Source organism: Bacillus rossius, chromosome 1 (genome assembly GCF_032445375.1).
Source record: "Bacillus rossius redtenbacheri isolate Brsri chromosome 1, Brsri_v3, whole genome shotgun sequence".
NCBI classification, from domain to species: domain Eukaryota; kingdom Metazoa; phylum Arthropoda; class Insecta; order Phasmatodea; family Bacillidae; genus Bacillus; species Bacillus rossius.
Genome location: NC_086330.1, coordinates 308,099,353 through 308,125,189, shown reverse-complemented (window position 1 = coordinate 308,125,189; position 25,837 = coordinate 308,099,353). Strand labels below are relative to the sequence as shown.

Genomic DNA, 25,837 nt, shown 5'->3' with positions numbered 1-25,837 from the left:
AAGGTTTTTCCATCCGACATATCACTTTATTTGCAAGAGTGGATTTTAAATTATGGTATCTGGCATACTAGGCCTGTCGCGTACTACACCAGGCTGGTGGAGCTGCTACCTATAGGTCACCAGGTGAGCCTGTGGTCCGAGCAGTATAGCAGTATTTTAGAGACGTCTCGTACATGCCTGCGACTATTTTCAAGTGAGCCTCATGCCAGCAATGGCGGGAGCTGCTACCCCTACCACCATGCTGAATTTCCAGTAGCATTTCCTCCACTGGACCCTCCTACAAGGTCTCCTCCGCTCAAGTCGTTGGACACTGTAGGGAGTCAGGTTATTCTCCACTGCCCGACACTCGGCATAGAGACGCTGGATATACAATCTTTTCCTTTCCCGTAGCGGTAACCAATAGTCACTTAAGGTGTAGAGACTTGGACTGTAGATAAGAGATATGCTGGGAAAATCAGAGCAAAAGTAATGAGGTTTATCAGGAGTGTTGGTAGTTAAGAGGCAAGACAAGACCAGGAATTAGATGATGCAAGCAAGACCAGGAGTACAGGACTTGAGCAGAGAGCATGGGAAAAGCAAAAATGAGTTGGTATGGAATGGGAAAAGAGAGGCTGCCCAGGAATATGATGGGGTTGAGTACACAGGAAGAAGACCCCCAAGAAGACCTAGGAGAAGGTAGGAAGAGCAGATAGTTAAGTGTGTGCAGGAGAGAGGAGAAGACTGGAGTAGAGTGAAGGAGGAGGAATGATGGAATGACAAAGAAAGATGGAGGCATTTTACTTCCTGACCTGGCTGCAGGTTGAAAGCACTTTATTGGTTGTGGTGGTGGTGGTGGTGGTGGTTGTGATGGTGGTGGTTGTGATGGTGGTGGTTGTGATGGTGGTGATGGTGGTGATGGTGGTGATGGTGGTGATGGTGGTGATGGTGGTGATGGTGGTGATGGTGGTGGTGGTGGTGGTGGTGGTGATGGTGATGGTTGTGATAAGGATGATGTGGGTTATGTTGATGGTGTAGCAGTACTGAGGCGACTTTAACACACCCTCTAAAGCACGTAGAATCAGTGATTGATTAAAAGCCCTGCGTTGTGACTGGTAACGCACCTGTAGTTGGTATGACTGAGATGCCCCTTGAAGAATGCAGTGCCTAAAGTGAACCAAGAGCCCTGCATCGTGGCTGGTACTGTACCTGTCCTGGTGCGACTGTGGCTTGCCCTCCAGAGCATTCAGCAAGCAAGGCACCAGCTCTGCCTGTTTTGTCACTGGTAGCCGCGGGAACCCCATCTTTATGTAGATGATCGTGAAATTCTGCAATGCACACAACATTCTTATGTGCATGACTAGGTCACCTTCAAATACCTGGTGAACAAATTTCAGGATTTTCGTAACTTTTTTTAATCTTTATTAAAATTACTGTGAGGGTTTTTATGTAGAAACTGAACCAAACATAATATGAATTAGATCTACTGTTAGCAGGATTGTTCTAATTTTAATGTTAGGAATAATTTCCAAATTATTTGTGTAATTAATTCCCAATATTAATTACGTATTAATGTGTGAGTACAAATTGAAGTGAAGGTTTAAAAAAACTTAGCCAAAAGATGCCGGAAATTTAAGTTTCGCGACTTCAAGCAATGTTACTATTTACTCGGGATATTTTTGTGACTTTCATGAGTTCTTCAGTTTCTTTATTTTTTGTGGTTTTTGTGACCTGTTGATTGTAAGATGGGATTCTTTCTTAATCCACCACACCTTTACTAGGGTTCAATGCATCATAGTTTCTTATGGTTGTCAAATGCTATTTAAATCCTATAGTAATTAGAAAATCATATCTCCATGAATTTAGTTTCTTACACATTATAAATTCAAATACTAATCAGCTACTTTATCCCACATTATATTCAATCGAGACTGAATACACAGGAAAGTTATTGCTTTTTTTTTATTAACAGTTAAAACACAGAAAGTAATAAATTTTAATCAGAAACAGTGTTAAAAAATTATGGTGGATTGGAAAACATACTTACAGAGTTTTATTTTATTAGTTAAAATAACAGTTTAATAATTTATCAATTTTTTTAAACTGTCTTTAAGTCACATGACTTAGTTGATACATATCATTATGTAATTACTTATTATGTATGAATATATGATATAGTATTTACAATGAGAATGTTCATGATATATTATTGTTTTTTTTTTTAAAAAAAGTTATACTGAATGCAAATTAGGAATGAACTGCTGTGACTGGAAATGTTCCAGAATGTTAATACTCTACAACTGAGACAGAGTACTATGTTAATGTAGTCTGTAAATTTAATATTCAAAAAAAACATTTCTGATTTTGATAGTAAAGTTATTTTATTACTATCTGGTCTTATAAAGAAGACAATTGTATTTTATAAGAACTAAATATAATTAACACAATTGTAAAAATTTAATACAGATTAAAAAATATAAACTTTTATTTTGTGAGCTACAAGGAATTGTGCTTCAAGAAATAAAGACTATCAATATCATCACACAGACTAGGTAGACACACCATACTATTATCACATAGATATTATATATATAGGTGATAGCTTCTGCAATTATATGATGAATTATTTCTGGAGCCCAAAACTCTGGATTTGTGAAGGCACCGCATAATGTGGTTCAAATCCAGAAGGACTTAAAAACCTGACATCACTATAACAAATTCCACACTTGTAGAATTGTTCTAATTTTATGACATTTTAATACGTGAAGAATATTTCCCTATACATTTTGGAACATATTAAGTAAATTAGCCTTGCTATTGATGGAGACTAATGCTTCAGAATACACCATTTCTGATAACACAAACATTTTTAAAAACGCATTATCGTGCTAAGTAAGGGATTGGTGTATTTGAAGAATTTTTTAGAGCCTAAGATATATAAGCAGTTGTTTCTAACACAAATATTCTTGTTAATAAAGCAAAGATTTGAGTTATAACGAAAATTTGTTTGGCCATTTATAAAATACTTATTTTTCTTTAACCCTAAAAGATTTTCGGTGTTGGAAATCAACGGTGAGGTACCTGGTCGTGCACTTATTTGCTTTTAGTTTTCATTTAGTACCAGCTGTTCATTAAATTTTGTTCTATTTTTAATATTTTGCTTTTGGTGACATGTGTTATTGAGTTTATTTATAATTTATTATGAAGACATTTGTTATTTTCCAGCCCAGTCTAAAAACAAAAAATAGGGATTTCAGTTGTGTAATGTGCACATGAGAGAAATGTGGACTCAGACTATTGGTGGCCCTGTTTGCTGTTGCGTGAGGTGAATGCAAGCAGCGCTACGAGCGCCAAAGCGAGGAACGACTACTGGCGGAAGAGAATTAAGACTCACGATGGGCCAGCGACGAAGGAAGTGGTGGAGCTGTTGGGAATAATGAAGCAAGGTGAACGTGCGGTGAGTTGGCTGTCCGGCACGGCGATAGCATGGACCTACGACTAAGACTGCTGCACCCAGCTGCCAACTAATGCAGAGAGCTTATCGCAACACACCAAGTTGTTAAGTCATTTGATCCAGTCCTTACGGGTGATTACAGCCCGGGAATATGCATTAACTTTACTTAACTTTCCCCTTCTCAAGGAAATGATTGGAGAACTTAATGCGGTAAAGTGTGATAGTGGTTCCTACTTAGTAAAGTGAATTTTCCCGGAGTAGCTATGATGTAGCAACAATGCCGGCCTATTTGACTGTGTGACAGTGCTACATTCAGGTGGCATGATCAGTGCACTTACACTTGCAGGGAGACTGGTCAGTTGTTTAGATGCCTTGAACCTTTACATAATTTTATTGCATTGACTAAACAATGTTTTTTAGAAGCCATTTTTAGACAGCAAAGGTATCATGAGCAATATATTAGCTGGAGTGATAATTATTTCTTGTGTGTGCTGAGACATATACCAGACTTTTTCGTAGGAACTAAATGATCCTGCAGGAGTTGCACGAAAGTTGATGCAGCCATTTGCAGCAATAAATTGACGGCGACCTAAAGGTGGGTCTACACTGCATAACAAAACAAGTTATAAAATGTTATATTACAAAGTTATACAACATGTTACAAAATGAAAAGAATGAAAATTATATTACAAGTTATACAACAAAGTTATATAACTTGTTATGAAAACATGAAGAAAAATGTTATATAACACCATGTTTTATAACAAAATAAGTGTTATAAAACAAGTTATATGTTTCCCATGCAGTGTCGGTAAAGATCAAAGGAAGTTAAATAACTTGTTGTATAACATGTTGGCCGTTTGTCCACACTGGTATGCATGTTTAAAAACATGCAACATGTTATGAAACAAGTTGTATTACTTGTTATATAACTTATTTTTTAACTTGTTATGTAACATTTTATGAAACAAGTTGTGTAACTTGTTATATAACATGTTACAAATATAACATGTTTTTGTTATATAGTGTAGACCCACCTTAAGATGTTCTATACTATCATTTTCAGGTTTTAGTAATGAGCATGGACAGTGTTATCCTTATTTTGGTCTGTTTGATATTTTCATAAAGGAGAAAAGATAAAAGAGTTTAAATATAAAGACTGGGTTAGTTATTAACTATTTTGTAACTTCTTCTTGTTATTAGTGTTTTGGACAACTTGGGTTTTACATTATTTAAGGTTAGGTAATCTGCTATGTAAAGGTGGGTCTACACTATATAACAAAAACATGTTATATTTGTAACATGTTATACAACAAGTTATACAACTTGTTTCATAACATGTTACATAACAAGTTATATAATAAGTTATATAACAAGTAATACAACTTGTTTCATAACATGTTACATGTTTTTAAATATGTATACCAGTGTGGACAAACGGCCAACATGTTATACAACAAGTTATTTAACTTCCTTTGATCTTTACCGACACTGCATGGGAAACATATAACTTGTTTTATAACACTTATTTTGTTATAAAACATGGTGTTATATAACATTTTTCTTCACGTTTTCATAACAAGTTATATAACTTTGTTGTGTAACTTGTAATATAATTTTCATTCTTTTCATTTTGTAACATGTTGTATAACTTTGTAATATACCTAACATTTTATAACTTGTTTTGTTACACAGTGTAGACCCACCTTAATGTAGGTAATACTTGTTGTTATTTAATCAGAGTATTATTTATTTTTGCACTCAGCTGGCCATTTAATAAGATAGGAATTCAAGGTAATGTGGTTCGTGAAAATAAAGGTATAATAGCTGGTGATGCTGCTTTTAGGCGTAATATAATACAAGTGGTGTTTATATTACTTTTGAGACAAATATGAATAAATATTGTTGATGTAAACACGATTTTTATTCACAAAGAAATTAATTGCCATTACTTTTCCCTTTATTTGAAGATATACTCACTCTTGCTAAATCATCGGCAGCAGGGATTAGGTGTGTTTTGCAGGAATTACTACAGTTGAAACACTGTTACCAACATTTGCACTTAATACCCAGCCGAAGGCAGGATTTTCGGTGTTGGCAGGGCTCTAAAATGGAAAGACAATACCGCAAAAGGAAGTGTACCGGACTTGGGATTGATTCGTTTGCATGCTGCTGTGAGGCTCTGACATCGAGTGTGAGTGCTGCAAGCAATGAGCCATGCAGAGAGACTGACTAGCCAACCACAGAACATCACATGTGACGCGAGCTCAAAAGGACAGCGGTAATCACCAGCGGAGAGACTGACGGGGCAAAGGCTGTTGGTGTGCGGGGCAACATATGAAGAAATCAACTTTCCGCTAGGTTTTAAGAACTTAAACGCAACGATGAACAAGATTAAACTAGTTCCAAAACTATTTTGAATGCACTCGGCCCTTTGAAGAGTGTGCCTGCTCCAATCCTGAACGCTGAGTTTTCTAGCCTACATATAATTATGTGTGAGCTTATGTAAAACATACTATGGATTTTACTAGAGTAAATCTACAATTTGTTTATTCATTTAAGTTTGTAGCCCTTCAGTGAACTTACTTATCTGTACAGTAAAAATGAACTTTGAAAAATTCCTTTTTGACTATGCAATTTTAGAGCTTTGAAATATATTATTTTCAAGAACTTTTGCCCTTCGAGCAGAGTACAGTACTTCGGGCTGGAAGTAAATTTTTACACATTTTAACTGCCTTTTATGTACGCTTTTACAAGTTCTATTGGGCATCTCCAACAGCTGTTTGCACTAAGAAAAAAGTACACAGACTGAAACAATTTTTTATCAGAAATCTGAAGGGACTTTTGAACTCTTGTTATAAGTGTATGCTGTGACTAAGATGACTAGAGGATCATGTTGTTGATTTCAAGTAATATAAACAACAAAATTTAGGCTTTTTTTGTTTAGAAACTTTGTTTTGAAAAATGGATAAAAACTTTATATGTGGTTATAGTTGTGGTTTTAGAAAAATCAAATTTTGTTGAAGCTTTTGAGCAATTGTAACTTCATTTACATTTTGGTTGTTAACTTAGTGCTACAAAATTGAGGAAATGTGAGTAATCAACTATGTTGCTAGTAAGAAATATGTGATGTTTCCATGACAAGCAAAGTAAATATTGTAAATAATTTTTGTAAAGCTTCTTATAGTTTGCAAAAATATAATTACCTTTGGAAAGGTTTTTAAATGAAAACACACTAGTTTATATTCTCCCGCTTTTACTGTTTGTTTTATACCATTTAGAATGTACTCTCCCGGTAGGAATTTTAGTACTTTTTGTCGTCAGTCCCCACTCTCGGAGGTACAGACAACAATTTTAACACCCAGTTAGGATCAGCGTTATTAAGTTCCAAAATATTCTACTGGAATTAAGTAAGTCACTGATGATAAACTTGCTGTTACAAACAAATAATTTACCCAAAATTAAATTAAGCAGAGAATTCCAAATAAATGACAAATATGAATAACTCTATTTAAGTTCTAGTTGCAAATTTTAAAACCTTCAGAAATTATGGTGACGGACATGAATTTGAAGCATATTATTCCTGCCCCCTGCTACTAATAACAAATAACTGAAAATTTTGTAACGTTGCAAGACCCTCCTAGCTAAATAACTTTCTTTTAAACTTCTTTTTTGTATATGTGAGCAGTAATAAGTCAATGTTTTTTGAGTGATGTATATGTTTTGAAACAGTATAATCAGACATTATGAATGTTAATATATGTTATTTGCTCGTAATACGTGTTTTAAAAAGGTATTTTGTATTTTAACAGACATTTTAAATCATAACTAGTTTTTATGTAACTATTCACAAATAATTCGCTGTACTAGATTTTTGCCTATTTTGGCCTACTTTTTCCGGTTTTTACTAAATAAGTTCAATTTTGTAAAGTAATTTGTATTATGATTGCTGTTCTTAATTTTAATTAACATGTTGCATAATTCTAGAACAAGGGACTGTGTCTGGTGTGATGGTTAAAAAGAGAGGCATGAGAGACATGAGAGGCCTGTAAGTGCGAGTGAGAAAGAAACAGTGCTTCCCCGCCAACGGAGATAAAAGCTGGGATTCACCACGGGTCGTGGGAAATGTGTGATAACTGCTGTCTCACGGTGTGGGAGAGAGAAAGAGAATGTAAAGTCCCTGGCTCTAAGGAGAGAAAACTGTTTTCAGTGTGTGTTCTGTTTTCCTATTGGCTTGTATCTGTAAGTGTGAATGAAGCGTGCGTGTGATTGGTCGGTGAGGTCATGTGACTTCTCCCTGCGTGGAGGAGACGTGTCATGAGTTCAGCAGTAGTCGTCGGGCGATCGCTGCTAGGCGAGGCCGCGTTTCGGCGGCTCGCGGTTTTTTGTTGGGTGCGGCCCTGTGGGAGGTCGGACTGATTTCTGTTACGTACAGCTTACCGTAAGATTTTACTGAGGAACTTAATCAACGTTATTTTTTTTATTAATTCTCCTCGCGCGAGCTGCGAGCATTTCTCGACAGGCGAATGTATGTGGAATGAGTGAGCAACCTCTTTCGGAAGTGTTTGGATTCGTCTGTGCATTCTATTGTGAAAAAATAAAACAAAAACTAAAGTTGGCGGAACATCTTTTTATTTTTGTATGTAACGAACCGTTACAATGTGTTACGTTAGATGTTCTTTTCATGTTTCCATAATTAATTTATACTCATGTTTCCTCTATTATGCATAGGCCTTTAAGGTATTTTGTTTGTGCTTAAATATTAATTATTATATATTTGGTTAAGTTTTACATAAATATGAATTTATTTTTAAGATTAATAGCTCTATTTTGCTTGATCAGTTAAATTTAGCATGTGTATTAATTACATTTTTACAATTTTGAAGCATATTCTAGTTAGTGAGGCTGTAACATTCCAGAAGGTTTAAAAAGAAAGGAAAACAGGTGAGACACTGGCACCAGTAAGATATTTTTCACAACACAAGTTAGTGCATTCTTGGTGAAACCCATCACCTAGGCACACGACTACGCAGCAGTGTAGTAAAACATTTGCTGGGCACTGTCTCGCCTAGCCAATCAGGATGAGCCATGCTGTGGTGTGATAATTACTTTCCAAATTTTAAGGGAACAAAAGTTAGAAATGCACTTTCCTTATTTAGGCAACTACCTGATTCAGTATTGTGATTGGTTGGTTGACACACTGGGTTGCCTCCCCTTTGTTTTCACCCTCGTAAAGGAAGGCAATTTCGTTGTTCAGTTAGTTGTCGCATGATTGTTGCAGTGTGTGGTCGCATTGTCGGGAGCTCATGAAATTATTATGTGAAGAGTAAGAGGATAATTTTACATCTGCTGGTTGGGGCCAGGCTCAGTTCTACAATTTTTTTTAAACTCGAAATTTGACCACAGGAGTCGGCATCGGCCCATGGAGACAGTCGTCACCCTTCTGGAATAATTGTGCGGGCTGGCACATCTTGTTAAAAAAAACTGAACTAAGGGTATAATTTTTATTTTGTAATCGAGCAACGAGTGACAGTGACTATGTGTCAAAAATTACCTGTACAGATTAAGTTGTAATTAACATGTTGTTTTGAAAAAATCATAATAAAACAAAAGACTGCAGAGAAATGCTTTTATTGAAAAATTTCTAGCAGAAAAACTACTCTATTGAAAGAATAACACATCCTCACATCTGTTGGCAAACAGATGAACTTAAAAACATCATAAACTTTCCAGTGATTTAAGTCTTGTTACTATTCTGGGTTGCTTAGCCAGGCCAACCTGGAATGTAACAAATTCCAACATTAAGCATGACGACAGGCTGATCCATACTAAATAACTAACACATATCTAAAATATTACGCTTCTTAATAAATAGCATTCTATATTGTTATATGTGCAAGACCAATAAATTTGCTTAAAACCTGCAATTACCTGCTTATAAGCCTTAAAGCATGCATTCCTTCTACTCATATATACCTAGTAAATAATAACATAAAAAAATTCACACAATAAAAGATTTAAAAATAATGACAATTTCAAAAAATTTCATTTAACGTTCCTCTAGACCCAGGTCCTTTCTTGAAAAGTCCATTTTTGCTATTGACTACCTCAACTTTATTTGTAAGATACTTTTCGGGAGAGCGCAAGTAAATTTTAATTCCGTATGGAAAACAGTTTCTACTTATGATATCCATTTAGGCCCAAATAAATTTACACATATTCAGACATCTTGGTATGATGTGCAGCTCGGTAGCAAAACATTAGTTGAATGGGGTGTGGCCAACTATGGCACACTGACGTTCTCAAAGGGACAAGGTTTTAGCCGTCTACACTTACTTGCTTAACTGATGATCGTAGAAAAAAGGCAAAGCACATTGTGCCGGAAATTAGGTATTTCGGCACGTTTTTTTTCATTGTTATTATAATCTTAAATTATTTTTGGAAATTTTATTTTCTATATAATTTAGTTACAAAAGGGTGATTTACACTTTGTTAGGCTGGTGTACTCCACTCAGTTAAACTTTGCGCCAGTAGCACAAGGCACCTTTTCTCCGGGACCTATCTGATATTTTGCTAGTCTAATGTAGACGTTAGCAGCCCATATGACATTTCTCCCGCTTACAGTCACGTTCTCGGCCTGTAACATTATTTCTCTGCATGACTAAAATCTCATAGAGCAGCTTCTGGCCTACAAGCTCTATTTCTCAGAGACCCGCTGAGACTAGCGAGTCTTGGCACGAATGAGGATCCCGTGGACCCCTGTTCCCAGCCCAGATGCGTTTTTTGTACCCCCTCCCCCCCCCCTTGATCCTAAGAATTTAGCCCAGGATCATTGTCCTGCCGTTAACCCCGCCAAGCATTGGCCGACTTCAAGGACATTTTGCCATAGAAAAAAATATGTGCAACGATGGACAACACATGACATCTAGCGGTGGAAAAAGTAACTCCTTCTCTTGTCGCCAGCTCGTGGAGCTGACGCCCGCGACACCTGTTGGCAATCTTTCTAACCTCCCCCTTCTGTCCCCTTTAGGCTGCCAGAGTGTAGCACCGGCTACACCTTAAGGCCCTATGCTTCCTCCTCGCGGCCTGTAAAAGTCTATTGTATTTTGCTTTCTGTGCCTGCCGGTAGAAACCGCAGCAGTCGCCCTTCGGCGCAAACAACTGAAGTCGTGGCTACGACCACTTGGTCACCTCCGGAAGTGTTCGGCAAGGGCCGAACCTTCCCCCTCTTTTTCCCTAGGGCCGACCGCCTGTTTTAATTAGGAGTTTTGTCCGCCACTGCGGCACTTAGTACTCTGACTTCGGCTACTTACCGCGTCATCTCGGCGTCACCTCGGTTAAGAGGCTTTTTCGCGGCAATGACGAACTCATGGGAATTAGGAATGTAGTCAGCTGTGTTAAGGGATGTGATCCCAGCTTCAAAATTCAGTAGTAGCCAGTCAGTAGTAGTGATTAGAAAACAAGTCATGTTTTAGTTTAAATTTTATTAATTATTTTTATCTTCCTAAATGATGATTTCTGCCGCGCCATCCGCGCAATTCTCAGTCCGCGCCTTTCTGATGTCAGCGCGAGATATTTCCTGAGCCCAGGAGATGCACCCTGTTTGGTAAGTTACTTCGGTCTATTTTTCCTCCCCGAATTCCCGTTTGTTGGCCTTTTCGCACCGACTGTGTTTGACTGTCTGGAAGCAGGTATAATTTGTTGGAATTGGCTTGTTTTTCAGACAGGGTCCAACATTTGGGCCCCGAAATTGCACCCATCATGTTGTCCAGACACCTCCAACTTCATTTCTCTCTAAGAAGAGCTTCCTCCCGGCCAGATGTCCAACTTGAAGCCCCGGTTGATATTTAACATGTAACTTCTCCCTACTGCCAACGAAACAAATTATTTAAATGAATACCAGCGAGCAGTGCCATAGAGAACTTATCAAATATGCATATGTCAAATTGATACTGTAATAAGTGGATTAAACTAACCTGCTATAAAATGTCATTTTGTGTTGTTAACAGTATAGGATAACGTGTTTTAATAATATCGGGCCGGCCCTCTTTTAATAACTTTAATATATTCTAACTTATTAATACCATTTTATTGTGAAACCAAAACAAAAAGATTTAATTTACCTATTTAAATAAAACAGGGTACCTATAGACCAATCTACTTATGTAGTGTTTATTTATTTATCATTTACTTTTATCTATTTAACAATCCACTAGCTCCCAAGTTGCTTGTGTGCAGGAAGTATAAAATTGTCTTGTTCACCACCTCGTGCCACCTCTGGTAAGACTTGTATATTTTTCTTTATAATTTGCTCAGCTGCTTCCTAGGCCTTTTTTTTTAATTAAATTAAAATAATAAAATTTTAGGGCACGAGGGGTGTTTCAACATTCAATTTGCCAAACCTCGGCACTTTGCAAATGCGAAAACCGTGCTCCAGGTCGCACCTCTCGCCAGAGGCATGTCCCTCGACACACACACCACAAGGCATGCCAGCTTGCTGCTTCAAGCCTTGGCAAGCTCGTAGACCAGTCTTCCAAACATTGCACACCATTACATTACACCCCAAAAAATATTTTACTGAGTGAAATGCACTGCCCGAGCATTCGCATCACACACCACTCACACCTCGCGCGTGGCTGTCCGCCACACTCCTCTCTTCCCTCTCTCGTCAAAGTCCTCTCTCCCCACTCTGTTAACGTCTTTTTACTATCCCAGTTCTATTTCTTTTTACCACATTATGTAATCATTTATGCTTTTAAAATATTCTCTTTTAAAAGTTAAATATCAAATAACTTAAACCTTTACTACAGTGTAATGGTAATTGACTTATTTTACCAATGCAATACTTTAATTAACAACTGCTTAAAATATAAACATCTTAACTAAAAATATAAAATAAATTATTACTCAAAACAAATTACAAACTAAAAAAAAATAAATAAATAAATAGCTTATAAAACCTTAATTATTAACTTTTAAAGTCTTGTAAAATTTGTGTTAAGTTCATGAATTGTATTGTATAATTAACTTGCGATACTCGCGTGTTACAATTTTTCAGCTACTTAAATTTTTGTTATTAATATTTAATAATTATTTAATTCGACTAACCATCCCGCCTGGGTGCTGCAACTATTCTTCCAGCTTGGTATTTGGTTCAGGACCAAGAAGCGGTAGCAACTACAAGTACAAAGATGAACCAAAGAGCAGAATCAGCCTGGGACAGCAGTCAGGGACTTGTCCCCAGTCTCTGCGAGGCCAACACGTGGTCAGTGTCGGAGGGACTCACAGTGACGAAGGAACTGGCGGCCGGGTCCTGGTACTGCAGCAGCAAGGCGTCCACAGGCAGCTGCACCTGCGGCCGGCTCTTGACGCGCTTGTTGATGTGTATCAGCAGCTCCATCACCTGCACATCACGCATCACACTCACCATCTACCCGGACCAAGCCCTTGCGTCTCGCAGCTGACATGGCGGTCTGCAGTCATATAGGTATTCCCTTTCTGTGCATTGCACTGGTTGTCGTGCACTTCTTCACGAAGAAGCAACAAACCCAAGGCTACAAGTTCCGTCCCCTCACCCTTCCCCAGATCGTACTCAACACGTACAATTTTGAATTCAGTTGGCCCTGAAACTACAATGCATCTTTATTACATTTTGACAAAACCTCATTTATATAATTCTGCAGAAAACATAATTTTAGCACACAGAATTAATAAAAATGAAAATGTTCGACATTGTCCACCTGATTTCGAAGCACTGAGACCTCCCTCCTTACCCATAACCCATAACGTTCCCGGTTCTAACTACATGTGCGTCTGCAGAGTGACGTGTTCTGGCATTCAAACAGTGCACCTACGGCCTGGAGGTGGGTGTGAGTGATTATGGCTAAGTGCAACGTTCCCATAAATACGTTTGAATATAACTTCCCAAGGGATCTGTTTCTTTCAGCTACAAAGAACAACCTTTTATTTAATAACATTAATAATATTGTACTCGGGCGGATCAGGCTCTCCGGAACACACCCCTGAGCAGCACCATTATTTGAAAACTTTATATATTCAAATAAAGGTATTAATTATAAAGGGTTTTTGAACACAACTTAATTTGTTTTAACTATGTGAAATTTTTTTTTATGTGCAAGTTTCGTAACGTAAGTGGCACGGATCTAGTAACTAATAACTGTCATCAGCAAGGCGGGAAGAGACCTGTCAGTGGTGATTTTCTGATATCCGGCCCAACGTGGGAAGCGTCTGCATTCCGGGGACTTCATCGCTTACTTACTTCTGTTTATTAACTTATTTTAAATCATTTAAAACTCTCCTCGGGGCCTACCTCGGGAGGCAGGCTGTATGATTAAACAATTTCAACTCTGTTTAAGAGGTTTTGAAATTACCACGTGACGAATTTGTCGGTTATAAGGGTGACTGACCACAAAAATACAGATTCGTGCCGCGAGGCGTTTTTACAATTATAACGAAAGAAGTGTAATTAATAGTGCTAAACTGCTAAGTAATAAATTTTTTCAATATTGAGATAAGTTCAATTCTTTCTCATGTGTAAACTTCTGGTAGCAGGCGTGTGGGATGCCTTTAAGAGCCCACTCTTCCAGTAAGTGTGACCGACACTCAGAGGGTACCAGGTCTGTAAGGGTTGAGAAGGTTTAAGTAGGGTAGTTCAAGACTTGTCCACACACGGGCGATAGCATGACCTTGTTAAGGATTCTCTGCTGGGTCTTTACTCCGAACAACACTTTTGTTTAAAGTCAGCATTTAAGAAATTTTAGTACCTACGTAGTCTACATAAATCTGAAAGAAGGTAAATGTGTAATGGGAAATACTAGGTAGATATAATAGCAGAGACGTCACACATTTGTAAAATGGAGGTGGTTTCTTAACCACTTCTTAGCATGAATCACCTTATAAGAACCAAACATGGTGCGGAACCCTCTATGAATATGTGGATATCATGTGTGTATAACTTGCTGTGTGGCGTAAAAAAAATTATTTTAGTAACATGCACTGACAGAAAAATGTCACCCACTTTCACCAACCTCCTGAAACATGTCTAGCCCTTACCTCTAGATCTCGACTTTCCCTTATAAGCCTAAAGAGAAGCACAATATTAATAACTATTAACATTGTCAACTTCAATGTGTATCATGATTTATACTACACAACTCAGTTGGTATCTGTGGTAAGTTGTATGAATAATTAAATAAATATTTAATGCCTTCAAGTGAAATGAATGAGTAGTGAAATAAAGAGATGAAGCAGTGATCTAATGCATTGGTGAAGGAACCAGTTGTGAAAGAGTAAGTATTAAGTACTTAAAATGATTATCGATGTAATTTTTGTTTTATCTCATACAAAAGAAAAAAATAATTCACTGACCGCCAATTCAAGAATTAAACTTTTAATATGGTTTTTAGGTAACTAATGTACTCAGTTTGCTTATGAATTAATTGGACCAACATCTTACATCAGTACGTCCTTAAAATAATGTGTTTCAAAATGGTATATTCTGATTAAACCTCCCAGTTCACGTAATCCCCTACAATTTTGCACTTGATCTGTGAACACAGATGAATTGATCATTTTAATACGTTAAGTCACATATGTTAAGTCCCCTGGTGAAGTGCATATTGAGTCTCATTATGAGATTTTATCCTAAATTTAGAATTTAAGTATCTATTATGTGTTATATTATCTACTTGGTAATAATGTAATGAAATGTAAGTCTAATGTAATTATTAAATAGTTAGCAGACGTAATTATTAGGAGTTTACCAACATCCAAAAACTAATGATCTATTTGACTATATATATATATATATATATATATATATATATATATATATATATATATATATATATATATATATATATATATATAAAAGTGATGTTTTGGAGGTACTTCTTTCCTTGATCTATAATTGGTCCCGATTCTAAAAAATTGGTTCTCAGTTCTCGGATATAGGTTAACCATCACACCATTTCCAGTCACACAAAAGAAACAAGTCATCTAGCTCCTAGGTAGCACAAGTTCTTCATGTCTCTCTAGGTAGCTACAGCAGCACAGAACTTATACTGATGTGCTGCAAAATCTAGTACTACATATCAGGTAGGTACCTAATAACATTATTTGATGAAATTCTATTTTTTTTTAAGGAGTGAAGGATTGTAAATATGGTTTTTACAATAAAAAAAATCTAATCAAATCACACTCAATAAAAGATATTGGCAATTATTAATAAACAAGTCTTAAACTACCTTCTTTTAACCAATGTTAAGTAATAACAAGGGTAATTATTTATTTTTAAAAATAAAAAATGAAAATGTTATTGATTCTTAAATCAGTATTGGTAAGCTATATTTAAATTCAATTTAAATAAAAGTTATTTAAATTATTTTGAATTTCACATTGATGGTAAAAAATACCAATGGGATGAGCTTGGTTTCATTTGGTTAACGAATATTGTCATATTGACTAAATCTGTAGGCTAGTTTTGAATTTTCACATACTTACCCTGCGAGAAAAGAAGAGAAAACATGAAAAATTTGGGAAGTTTGTTTATATAATACTAAGTTAAGCTAAGAATCAACTTGTCAAGAGCCCTGTAAACTAATTATAAACTTGAAGCAGATGTTCAAGTCGACTTTGCTAACCCATGAACTAGCAAAATAATGTGGCTCAATTTTGTAAGCTCTTTCTTACTCTTTGCCCGCAAGACGTACGCACAAATTTGCATCAGTGTATAACATTCTACATGGTCTCTATGAGATTCTGTGCATAAATGATCATGACTGCTCAACTCAGAAGCCCATTAAAAATTATATTCTTACCCAAAGCTGTTTTAGCTATGAATGAATTAACCTAACTAGCTAGTAAGGCTAGTGATTTTCCCAGTAGTTGGTAAATTTAATGATGTAAGATTTTTTTCTTGCCTTAACTTCCAAATATTGTCTGTTTATTGTAACAACCTTTCCTTCATCACGGTTTCTTAAGTGAGCTTGTTTTTCAAACTCTTTGCTTCAGTGTTTCTCTACAAGAACATCAAAATAAATTTGTGTTCACCTCAAACTATGATATTTTTGTTATAGTACTGAGTATAAGTCCATACTGTTATTGTTTCTGAGCCACGGTGGTTGAGCGGCAAGATTGTTTACCCACCACCAAGGAGTCAAACCTGGAGTTTTGTATGTCAAATATGTCATGGACATTTTCAAACCAGTGGGGTTTCTCACAGTTCTTCTGTTTCCCCTGCTAATTCATTTCATACTGCTCCATTTCACCATACATCCACCTGCAATGACCATGTCACATCTTAATTAACAGTTCATTTGTTCTAATTTTAATTATTTTCAGATAAAATTTGCAGCAACAGGTTTAGCATCATGTGCTATTGACAAGTGACAGCAGAACCCAGCCATAAACCTGTTTCGTAGCCCAACATTTGGTATCCGAGTTGAGTTGTACAGGACCTCTTGAAAATAGCAGTCATTCCTCCCATTGTCGACAGGCAAAGGCTAGTCAATTCCGTTGGAAAATGTGGGAAGATGATGATGTCCAGTCACGCCAAAAGCATGCATGAATAAAAAAACATGGATGATGGTCGAAGCAAGGATGACATGGTGGCTGTGTGGGGAGCGCGGCATGAGCGCACCTTCTTGCGCACGCCGTCCTGCTGGCTCGATAGCTTCAGCAGCACGGGCGGCAGGAACTTGGACACGGCACTCTGCAGCTGCTCGTCCGACTCCGCTGAGCCGACACGGAACAGCACGCGCTCCAGCAGGGCTGCGCACAAACCACCATCGCGCTCACGCACCGACGCCCGGTCCCACAACACCGCATGGTTCCGGAAGTGTTAGCACCGGTGCAGGCCGAGAATGGTGAAGAAACCCTTGCGTGTTCATGGCAGCGTTGGCTGATTTAAAACACAATGGTTTAAACCAAGGTTTAAAACATGGTTTAAATCAAGTGGTTTTTATAAAAAAAAAAGTTTTTTTTAATGTATTTTTATATAGAATATTTAAAAAATTTTTAATGAAAAGTCTAATTCGAATCTAATAATAATTTACATCATTAAAGTTTCTCGTGATTATTGGAACAAAATTAGTAATCAAGATCTTATAATTTAAATTATCTGAACAAGTCGTAATTATACCCAGCTAAATACTCCTCTAAAACTAATAAATTAGTAAATTGTAGTCAAAAGTGAAAAAAAAAAAAAAAAAAAAAAAGAGGAAATAAATAAATTTATTATTTAAAAAAAAAATTCCTAATTTGTGGGAATCCCTGACTGTACCGTAAGTCTCCATTCTGTGAGAAACACCCATTCTATACAGTACATATCCTCTTCCTGTGGGGAAATACCCTTTCTGTGGTTAAGTCCCGGTCAGATGTGAAGAATTGCTGGACTTAAGTTCTTCTGATGTTATAACTTTTCTGGTTCAACATGAATGGCAGAAAGCACAATGTTATATGGCTTTCATTTGAAAAGGCTGAAAAACCAAATTTTACAAATTTCTAAAATAAATTAAGAAAATCCTGCCTCTATCTCCTCCATAGCTGGCCCAGTTTAAACAGAACCTTGCATCTGCAATTTTACAGCATTTATGAATATGCACAAAAAAAACACCTACAAAACTGTTTTCATAGCCTGGGTGATGACACTGGAGCATAACATATTCCTCTCAAATACTATCACTGGGGAATTACCATGAGCTTTCTGGAATTAAAGTACATTCCCTGAATTTCCTAGACCAATTTCAACAGCCCCTTATCACTTCCCCGATATTCACTGGCTTTACAGAATGTGACCAACCTGGTATCTACCTATTCACAGTGTTCCAGTCTCTCTTCTTTTTATTTTATTTCTTATAACTTTTCAAACAATTTTGAATCCTCATATTCAATTTTACTAGTCAAAGAAAAGAACTTTAAACTTTCTATTTACTTTCTTAGAAAATTACAATTAAACTCAATAAACACACTGTTGCGTAAACACAGTGAAATGTCATATAGGGTAAAAGCACCTTATGTCAGCCACCACCAGTAGTCGGCAATTTCTCTCTTGTGTAGCAAATAAAATCTCAGAAATTCTGTGTATATTCTCTTTGACTTAACATCAATTTTCAACAACCCTTTTCCAGTGCTCAGCCAGTGCAGAGAAATTTAATAGCAAAAAGTAGTGTCATTGTGCAACCTCTACTTTTGGCAGTTGCTGTGATGCTATCTGTGATGTTGTTTAGTGATTGTTTGGGTTGTGTGCAGCATTTCTTTTAAGAAGGTAAGAAAGTATCCTGACAAGTAATTAAGAATTCAGTAATCTTGAGAATTTATAAGAGATATTTGAAATTGTTAATGAAAGTAATTATATGCAACAATTTCGAAAATTTCATTTAATAATGAAGTGGCTGGTAACAGGGTTATTTCTCATGCCTGTTTTCCAGTGATCAGCCTAGGTGGCTGACTACTGGGGTTTATGGACTTACTTGCTACTGAGATTTCTTCATAGAAATATTATTATACATCAATATCTTCTTGACTTAATGCTGTACAAAAATATGATCATTCAATTCAGAATCCAGTAGTCAGCCACTTTATTTTATCACTCAACACTTGCAGCAAACCACTGAATCTCATGAAACCATAAGTCAGCCACTACTTGCCAATTTTATTTATAAAATAAGCTTATTATTTATCATTCTTTTTTATTTGACTTCATGGTATGCAGTTTCCTATCCTTTCCTAATAACCTTCACAAATAGAAAACCTGTAAATAGTTTTAAAGAGTACATGACCATTAGCAGATCCAGGAATGAATTCTGGGTGGGCACCAAATTACTTCTGGGGGGAGGGGGGCACCGGATGTCTGTACCTAGTATTATACCTGATTATTATTGCAGAAGTCGTACTATCCAGTGCATATTTAACCTATCGGGGGGGGGGGGGGGGGGGGGGGGGCATGTGCCCCCGTGCCACCCCCCTAGATCCGCTGATGATGACTGATTTATGTAACATATTTTTCAGAGGCAGCATGTCATACGAGAATAGAAAAATCCATTCTTACTCAGAAAAAGCTTTGGAAGATGCATTACTATCTATCAGGGAAATGCGGGTGGGTTTAAATGCAGCATCTAAGGAGTTTGGGGTGCCACGAGAAACACTTCAAGATAGACTTCACGGTCGGGTTCCAGAAGGACCTCGATGTATGGGTCCTCCTACTATATTAACTAAAGATGAAGAAAAGTGTCTTGTTGAGTGGTGTGTTCAGTCGTCAAAATGTGGATTTCCTCTGAAGGACGTTTTGCTTAACACTGTACAAAATATAATCAAAGAAGACAAAAGAAAAAATCCTTTCAAAAACAGTCGTCCAGGAAAAAAATGGTATGAATCATTTTTAAAGCGTCATCCCATAGTAATACATCGCACAGCTGAGGGGCTTACCAAAGGTCGAGCAATCGTGACAGAAGAAGCAATCAGAAAATGGTTTGCAGATCTGAAATTGTACATAGAATATAACAACTTGAATGATGTTTTCTTAGATCCCAGAAGAATACTGAATGGTGATGAAACCAGCTTTTCTCTCTGCCCTAAAACGGGAAACGTTCTAGCAGAAAAAGGCTCAAGAAATGTGTATCAAGTACAGCGTGGAAATGAAAAAAATACAATAACTGTGCTGTTGGTGTTTACAGCTAGTGGTGAAACAATTCATCCTCTTGTTGTTTTCCTATATGTGAAACCACCTTTGCAGCTCATAAAAAGTGTACCAAAAAACTGGTTTTTAGGGCGCTCAGAGTCAGGCTGGATGAAAAGTGATGTATTCTACGAGTATGTGGCAAACAAAGTAAACCCATGGGTAAATGAAAATAACATTCAGAAGCCTTTGATTTTATTCGTTGATGGGCACAAATCTCATTTGACTATGCAGCTGAGCACTTTCTGCTTTGAAAATGGGATCGTTCTGTATGCCTTACCCCCAAACACAACACATATAATGCAATCTGCTGATGTCAGTGTCTTTAAGCCACTGAAAGACAAATGGAAAAAAACTGTTCGTGACTGGCAAAACGAGGAACACAATGTTAACACAGTATTGACTAAAGTAAAGTTTTGTCCTCTTCTACAGAAAGTTCTGCAGAATCCTTCGATCCCAGAATCTATCAAAAGTGGGTTCAAATGATGTGGTCTCTTTCCACTTGATCAAGATGCAGTGGATTATTCCAAATGCATTCAAAATCTACTCGAAAATCTCAACAGGCGAGAAAACAAAGAGCTACAGGAAAACAGACCTCCTGAGTTAAAGAGAGAAGATTTTGATACAGCACAAAGAGTTGTTCGGTTCATTGAATTTGAAACAAACCTTCTCTTAAGGCAAGTTGATGCACAGATAATCTATGAGGAAGTTGAGAGTGCAAAAAAGAAATGTTCTGTTTCTATAAATTCTTCAGTCTCTCGTGAATTAGAAATGGTTGAAGAAAGCGTAATGGAAGAGGGCATTTACTCTGTCAGAGATGGCATTCTTGAATTGGATGGCTTCAATTTGCAAGAGTTGGAATTATCAGACTGTACCATTCTAAATGAAGTTATACCTGAGGACACCCTTGAAGCAAGAGAAGCTTTGAACAAAAGTTTTAAAGAGCTCCATCCTATTTGTACTAATGTCGTGCAAGAAAACTTCAACCATGAAGAGGTACCCAATAAGAAGATAGAGACTAACAAATCTATCAGTAAAACTACAGATAGACAAAAAGATCATGACTACTGTGACAATCAAGACAAACCATTTCAGACATACAGTTTGAGGATGATAGTAGGCCTATTAATGTTAAAAACTGTGCTGGTAACTCTGAAGCAAGTGACAATCCTGAAGTTAGAGAGATGGAAGAACACCAGACTGAAAAAGACACAGATTCTACTCAAGTTGTAAGACTTATTGATGTTTCCGACATTATCCATAGACTTTCCAACACTAGAGAAAGTTTTCTACGAACTCAAAACAATTCTAATGTGTCACCTGCTTTCGAAAAACACTTGTTCTATGTTGAACCATTTTCACATCAGAAGAAAGTAAGAAGAGAAAAGGCCCCTAGTGCGATTTCATTTCTAAAATGGCGTGAGTTTATGAGCAACGAAGAAGAAAAAAAAAAAAAAAAAAAAACAAGAAAAGGAAAGAATGAAAATAAAGCGAATGGAAGAAAGATAATTGAAACGAGATCTTTCAGCTAAAAAACTTACAACTACTAATAAAAATAGCAAGAAAAGAAAAACTGAACATGAAAAAATAACTCTGGTGGACAAAGCTAATTGCAGCGATTCTGAAGATGACTCACAAGTTTCATTAGGTTTCAAAGACAGTGAAGATGGCAGTTGTGTAGACCTTCAGGTCACCCAAAAGTTTGGAAGAACCTTAGCTTATGTAAAACCTGTGATGAAAATTGATGATATTGAAACAGACGGTTAGTGGTTGGTCAAGAAGGAAATGAACGGTCCCAGGCAGCATGTTCATCTCAACAAAGACATTCTAGAAGATACTACATTTGTAAAGTGACAAGAAAGAATACTGAAACGGGACAGTTTGAAGGAAGTTTCCTTAGGTATAAATACAGCAAACAATTTAATGGTTTTGTGTATAGCCACACAGATGTAGAAGACATTTTTGAATTTTTGTTCAGTGATATTGTAGGTGCAATTGATGCACCAAAAAAGTATGGTTGAGGGTTGCTTAGATTTCACATCAATCGCAAATCACTTCAATAAAAAAATGTTATTGATTGGCTAGGTAGCCTATAACAGGTAATTTGTTTAAACATAAAGGTTTATCTAGGTCTAGTTTATTTTCTTTCTTTTAGTCAGGGGTGCTATAAGTTAGTCCTTATCACTGCAATTACTAGACAACTGCTATTTATAAAATCAAATTTGTATTACGTATTGACAATCATTACGTAGATGTAACCACAAGCAAGGACTAGCAATATGCCTAAATTTAAATAGGTAAGTCTTTTTATGTTAACATGTTTTATGGTGGGATGAAGATTTGTTAGGTCAGTTTATTCTGTTTAATTTTTGAAAAAATAAAAAAAATTATTTTGTGTATTATCACATCAGCATTGTTACATTTTTCCCCTGTTTTAAGCCTTGTATTAAAAACTGTGTTTATAGAGCTATTTTAAATTAAATTTTTTCATGTGTGTTAGATGTGGCTGACTACTGGGTAATATATGGCTGACATAAGGAAATATCTAGCTGAGCACTAGATAAATAGCTAATTTTAGAGCTATATTTTTTTTGCTTATTATTTTAAGTACTGTACTCGTATTTATGTGTATGAGAATGAAGTGTGAAAGTCTGTCAACACATTTATAGTATGTTCACAGTTGTGTGTGAAGTGAAAAATGTATAGTATTCAAATTCTTCCATTTCAATATGTGCAATTACTGGCTGACTACTAGTGCTTTTACCCTAAATTTAAATAAGTTCTACCAGATATATGATATACTGCTACAGAAAATTTTGGTGGTACACTGTTCTCCTGTACTTCCGAAATTCATGCACATTGTATGTTTTTGCAAGGAAAACGTAAAATTGGATCACTGTTGCAGGATGTAAATAGTTTAATTTTTATACTAGATGCAAATAGTTCAATTGCATGAAACACACTATTTTTTTCATTCCCTAGAAGCCGTGGGCCAATTATAGAATGCAATAGTGGCAATTAAGGAAGCTTAATAAAGAAGAAGAAAAAATTAGAATAAGTGAATGTCGTCATATCGTTAAGTAGAGTAGTACAGTTCCACATGGTTTACTCTATTTTGCAATACTGTGGTTAAAATTTAGAAAACCTTATTTCTCGGTATCACAAAGTAGAGTACAGTCCCAGCCGGTGTACACTATTTATCAATACCAGTATTTAAATTATTAAATGAATGAAAATAAAAAATATATATATATATATATATATATATATATATATATATATATATATATATATATATATATATATACACATATATTTTCATGATATTGTGAAGTATAGTATAGTCACACCTAGACTACACCATTTTACGATACCAGAATTTAATAATGTAAAAACGTGAAGGTAAACATGTAGAGTAGCGGTATATGCGAAAAAAAATGCTAAAAATCCTAAAATACTTTTATTCTATGCTCTTTCACTTCCTCTTTTCAAATCAACCGGCGGAGATAAGAAATTCCAAATACTTTAGGAGATATCGAATTTTTTAATGTTGAACATGTAGAGTAGCGGTATTTGCGAAAAAAAAATTCTAAAAATCTGGAATTACTTTTATTATATGCTCTTTCACTTCCTCTTTTCATTAAAACCGGCGGAGATAAGAAATTCCAAATACTTTAGGAGATATCGAATTTTTTAATTTTGCAATACAACGCCTGTACAACCATTGGAACGCCGCCATATTTGTTATTTTGCCATATGTTCGTGAATGCGTGATAAATCAAATGATCAATTAGGTCAGGTCAGTTACGTTATTAATACTTTCAAACTAAGCGGACATAAAAAATGTGAATTAATTTTAATGGCTGTTTAGTTTTAAAATATTTATAATGTAACTGACCTGACCAAACAAACCGGGACAAAGGATGAACAGTAGGAAATAAAATGGTCGATTAGGTCAGGTCAGTTACATTATGAATACTTTAAAACTAAGCGTACATTAAAAATAATATGATTTAATTTCAATGGTTCTTTAGTTTTAAAGTATTTATAATGTAACTGACCTGACCTAACAAACCCCGACAAATGATGAACATTAACAACTCACGTAAAATTTTTTTGTTACTTATTACTTGCGCAAAAATATCCAAATAAAAAATAAGACTTTAAAATTAGAAACGTTAAAAACCCACCTAAGTTGGAGGCGGGTACATTTCCTTTGCCATTAGAAGGAAATGATGTAGTCATTCACCTACGTCGCGATACCTCCGACAGAACATTAATAATAAATTAATAAATAATAACGTATTGGTTCATTTGAATACTGGTCAATCACGGAACTGTCACGTGACAAAATTGTCAAATAATAAACATAATAGATACCCGTAAACCAGAAACAATGGTGATCGCCGCATGAATACCCACGTATTGTGATGAAAATTAAAAAAATTCTATATCTTCTAAAGTATTTGGAATTTCTTATCTCCGCCGGTTTATTTGAATAGAGGAAGTGAAAGAGCATAGAATAAAAGTATTTTCGGATTTTTAGCATTTTTTTTCGCATATACCGCGACTCTACATTTTTACTTCGTAATGTATAATAGTGTAAAGGGGGAGGAATTATATTCTAGTTAATGACACTGGAAAATAATTTTAAGAAAACATGAGCAAAAAATAGGGATTAAATAGTTACACGCTCAAAACCACCATATTCTCGCATTTTTCCCGATAGAAAATAGGGATGCTAATGACATAAGCGACGCCATCTTGGTGACGTCATGAAAAGGTTAGGTATCGCGTTCTAAACGGGTCCCCTTCACTGAGGATGACACTGGCACCATTAGCAAAAATTAGGACTTGCCAACTAAAGTATCGTGGATAAGTAATTTTTTTTTAGATTTATTTTGGAAGAAACACATTTATATATTTCAATACACAAAACACGGTCATAAACAAAACACATTCATATAGTGTCATTATCATTATTTAAAAACTACTCATTTCACAACCACTTACACAATTCGTCAGTCGCCATGTTTAACTTGGCCCAAAGATTACAGAACTCTCCTGTCATTCTCTCTAGAAATCATGGAAGCCACTTAGTTCAGCGAACTTAGCGAGAGTTATTTAAAAATTAGCTTTGAAATATTTCGTGTCATTGGAAAAAGTAAAAGAATATCAAGAATCAAATTTGTGTATTTATTTTAAATAAATTTGTTTAAAGATTTTTGTGTTTCTTTTTTCCCAATAACCATTATTATAAGTGCATAGTGAATAATGTGTTTTATTGGCCTGTTTTTAACATGCTGGTGGGGTGGAGACATGGCATATGTCGTTTGATCACTTTGATGATTATAGTCTTACACTCTAAGCCGGGAGTGAACCGTCTGACCCAGTGTACCGGATCGAAGACGCACCCCAGTATGAGAATTTTGCTTCTGCAACTTACTGAACTACTCGTTGGTCCATATGTTGAGGGCTCGTGACACCCCCCTCCGACGACTGGCTTCTTCCATCTCTTTAAACCTACAATTACCAGGAAAATACTCACAGTATGATTCTAACAGTCGGGCCTGTTATTGTAAGCGAGGGCACTACGAAGTGACAATGCAAACACATACACACACTGTGACTACATTAACCAGGTTACAAAACAAATGCAGAAACGAATAAGTGATGATAAAATAATAAAGATACAAAAGATGGTGGAAAGT

General features: G+C 36.1%; 1 protein-coding gene across 2 annotated transcripts in view; it reads right to left on the bottom strand.

Moving 5' to 3' along the window:
- Nucleotides 1-25,181, bottom strand: part of LOC134527879 (proteasome adapter and scaffold protein ECM29) — a 157,867-nt gene extending 132,686 nt beyond the window's left edge. For both annotated transcript variants that reach the window (XM_063360870.1, XM_063360872.1), the window contains exons 1-4: nt 25,140-25,181; nt 17,091-17,221; nt 12,717-12,833; nt 1,186-1,304 (exon numbers count right to left, since the gene is read on the bottom strand). In XM_063360870.1, the coding sequence (XP_063216940.1) occupies nt 1,186-1,304; nt 12,717-12,833; nt 17,091-17,221; nt 25,140-25,158 (386 nt within the window). In that variant the 5' untranslated portion in view covers nt 25,159-25,181. The remainder of the gene's footprint in view (nt 1-1,185; nt 1,305-12,716; nt 12,834-17,090; nt 17,222-25,139) is intronic.
- Between the last annotated feature and the right edge of the window lie 656 nt (nt 25,182-25,837).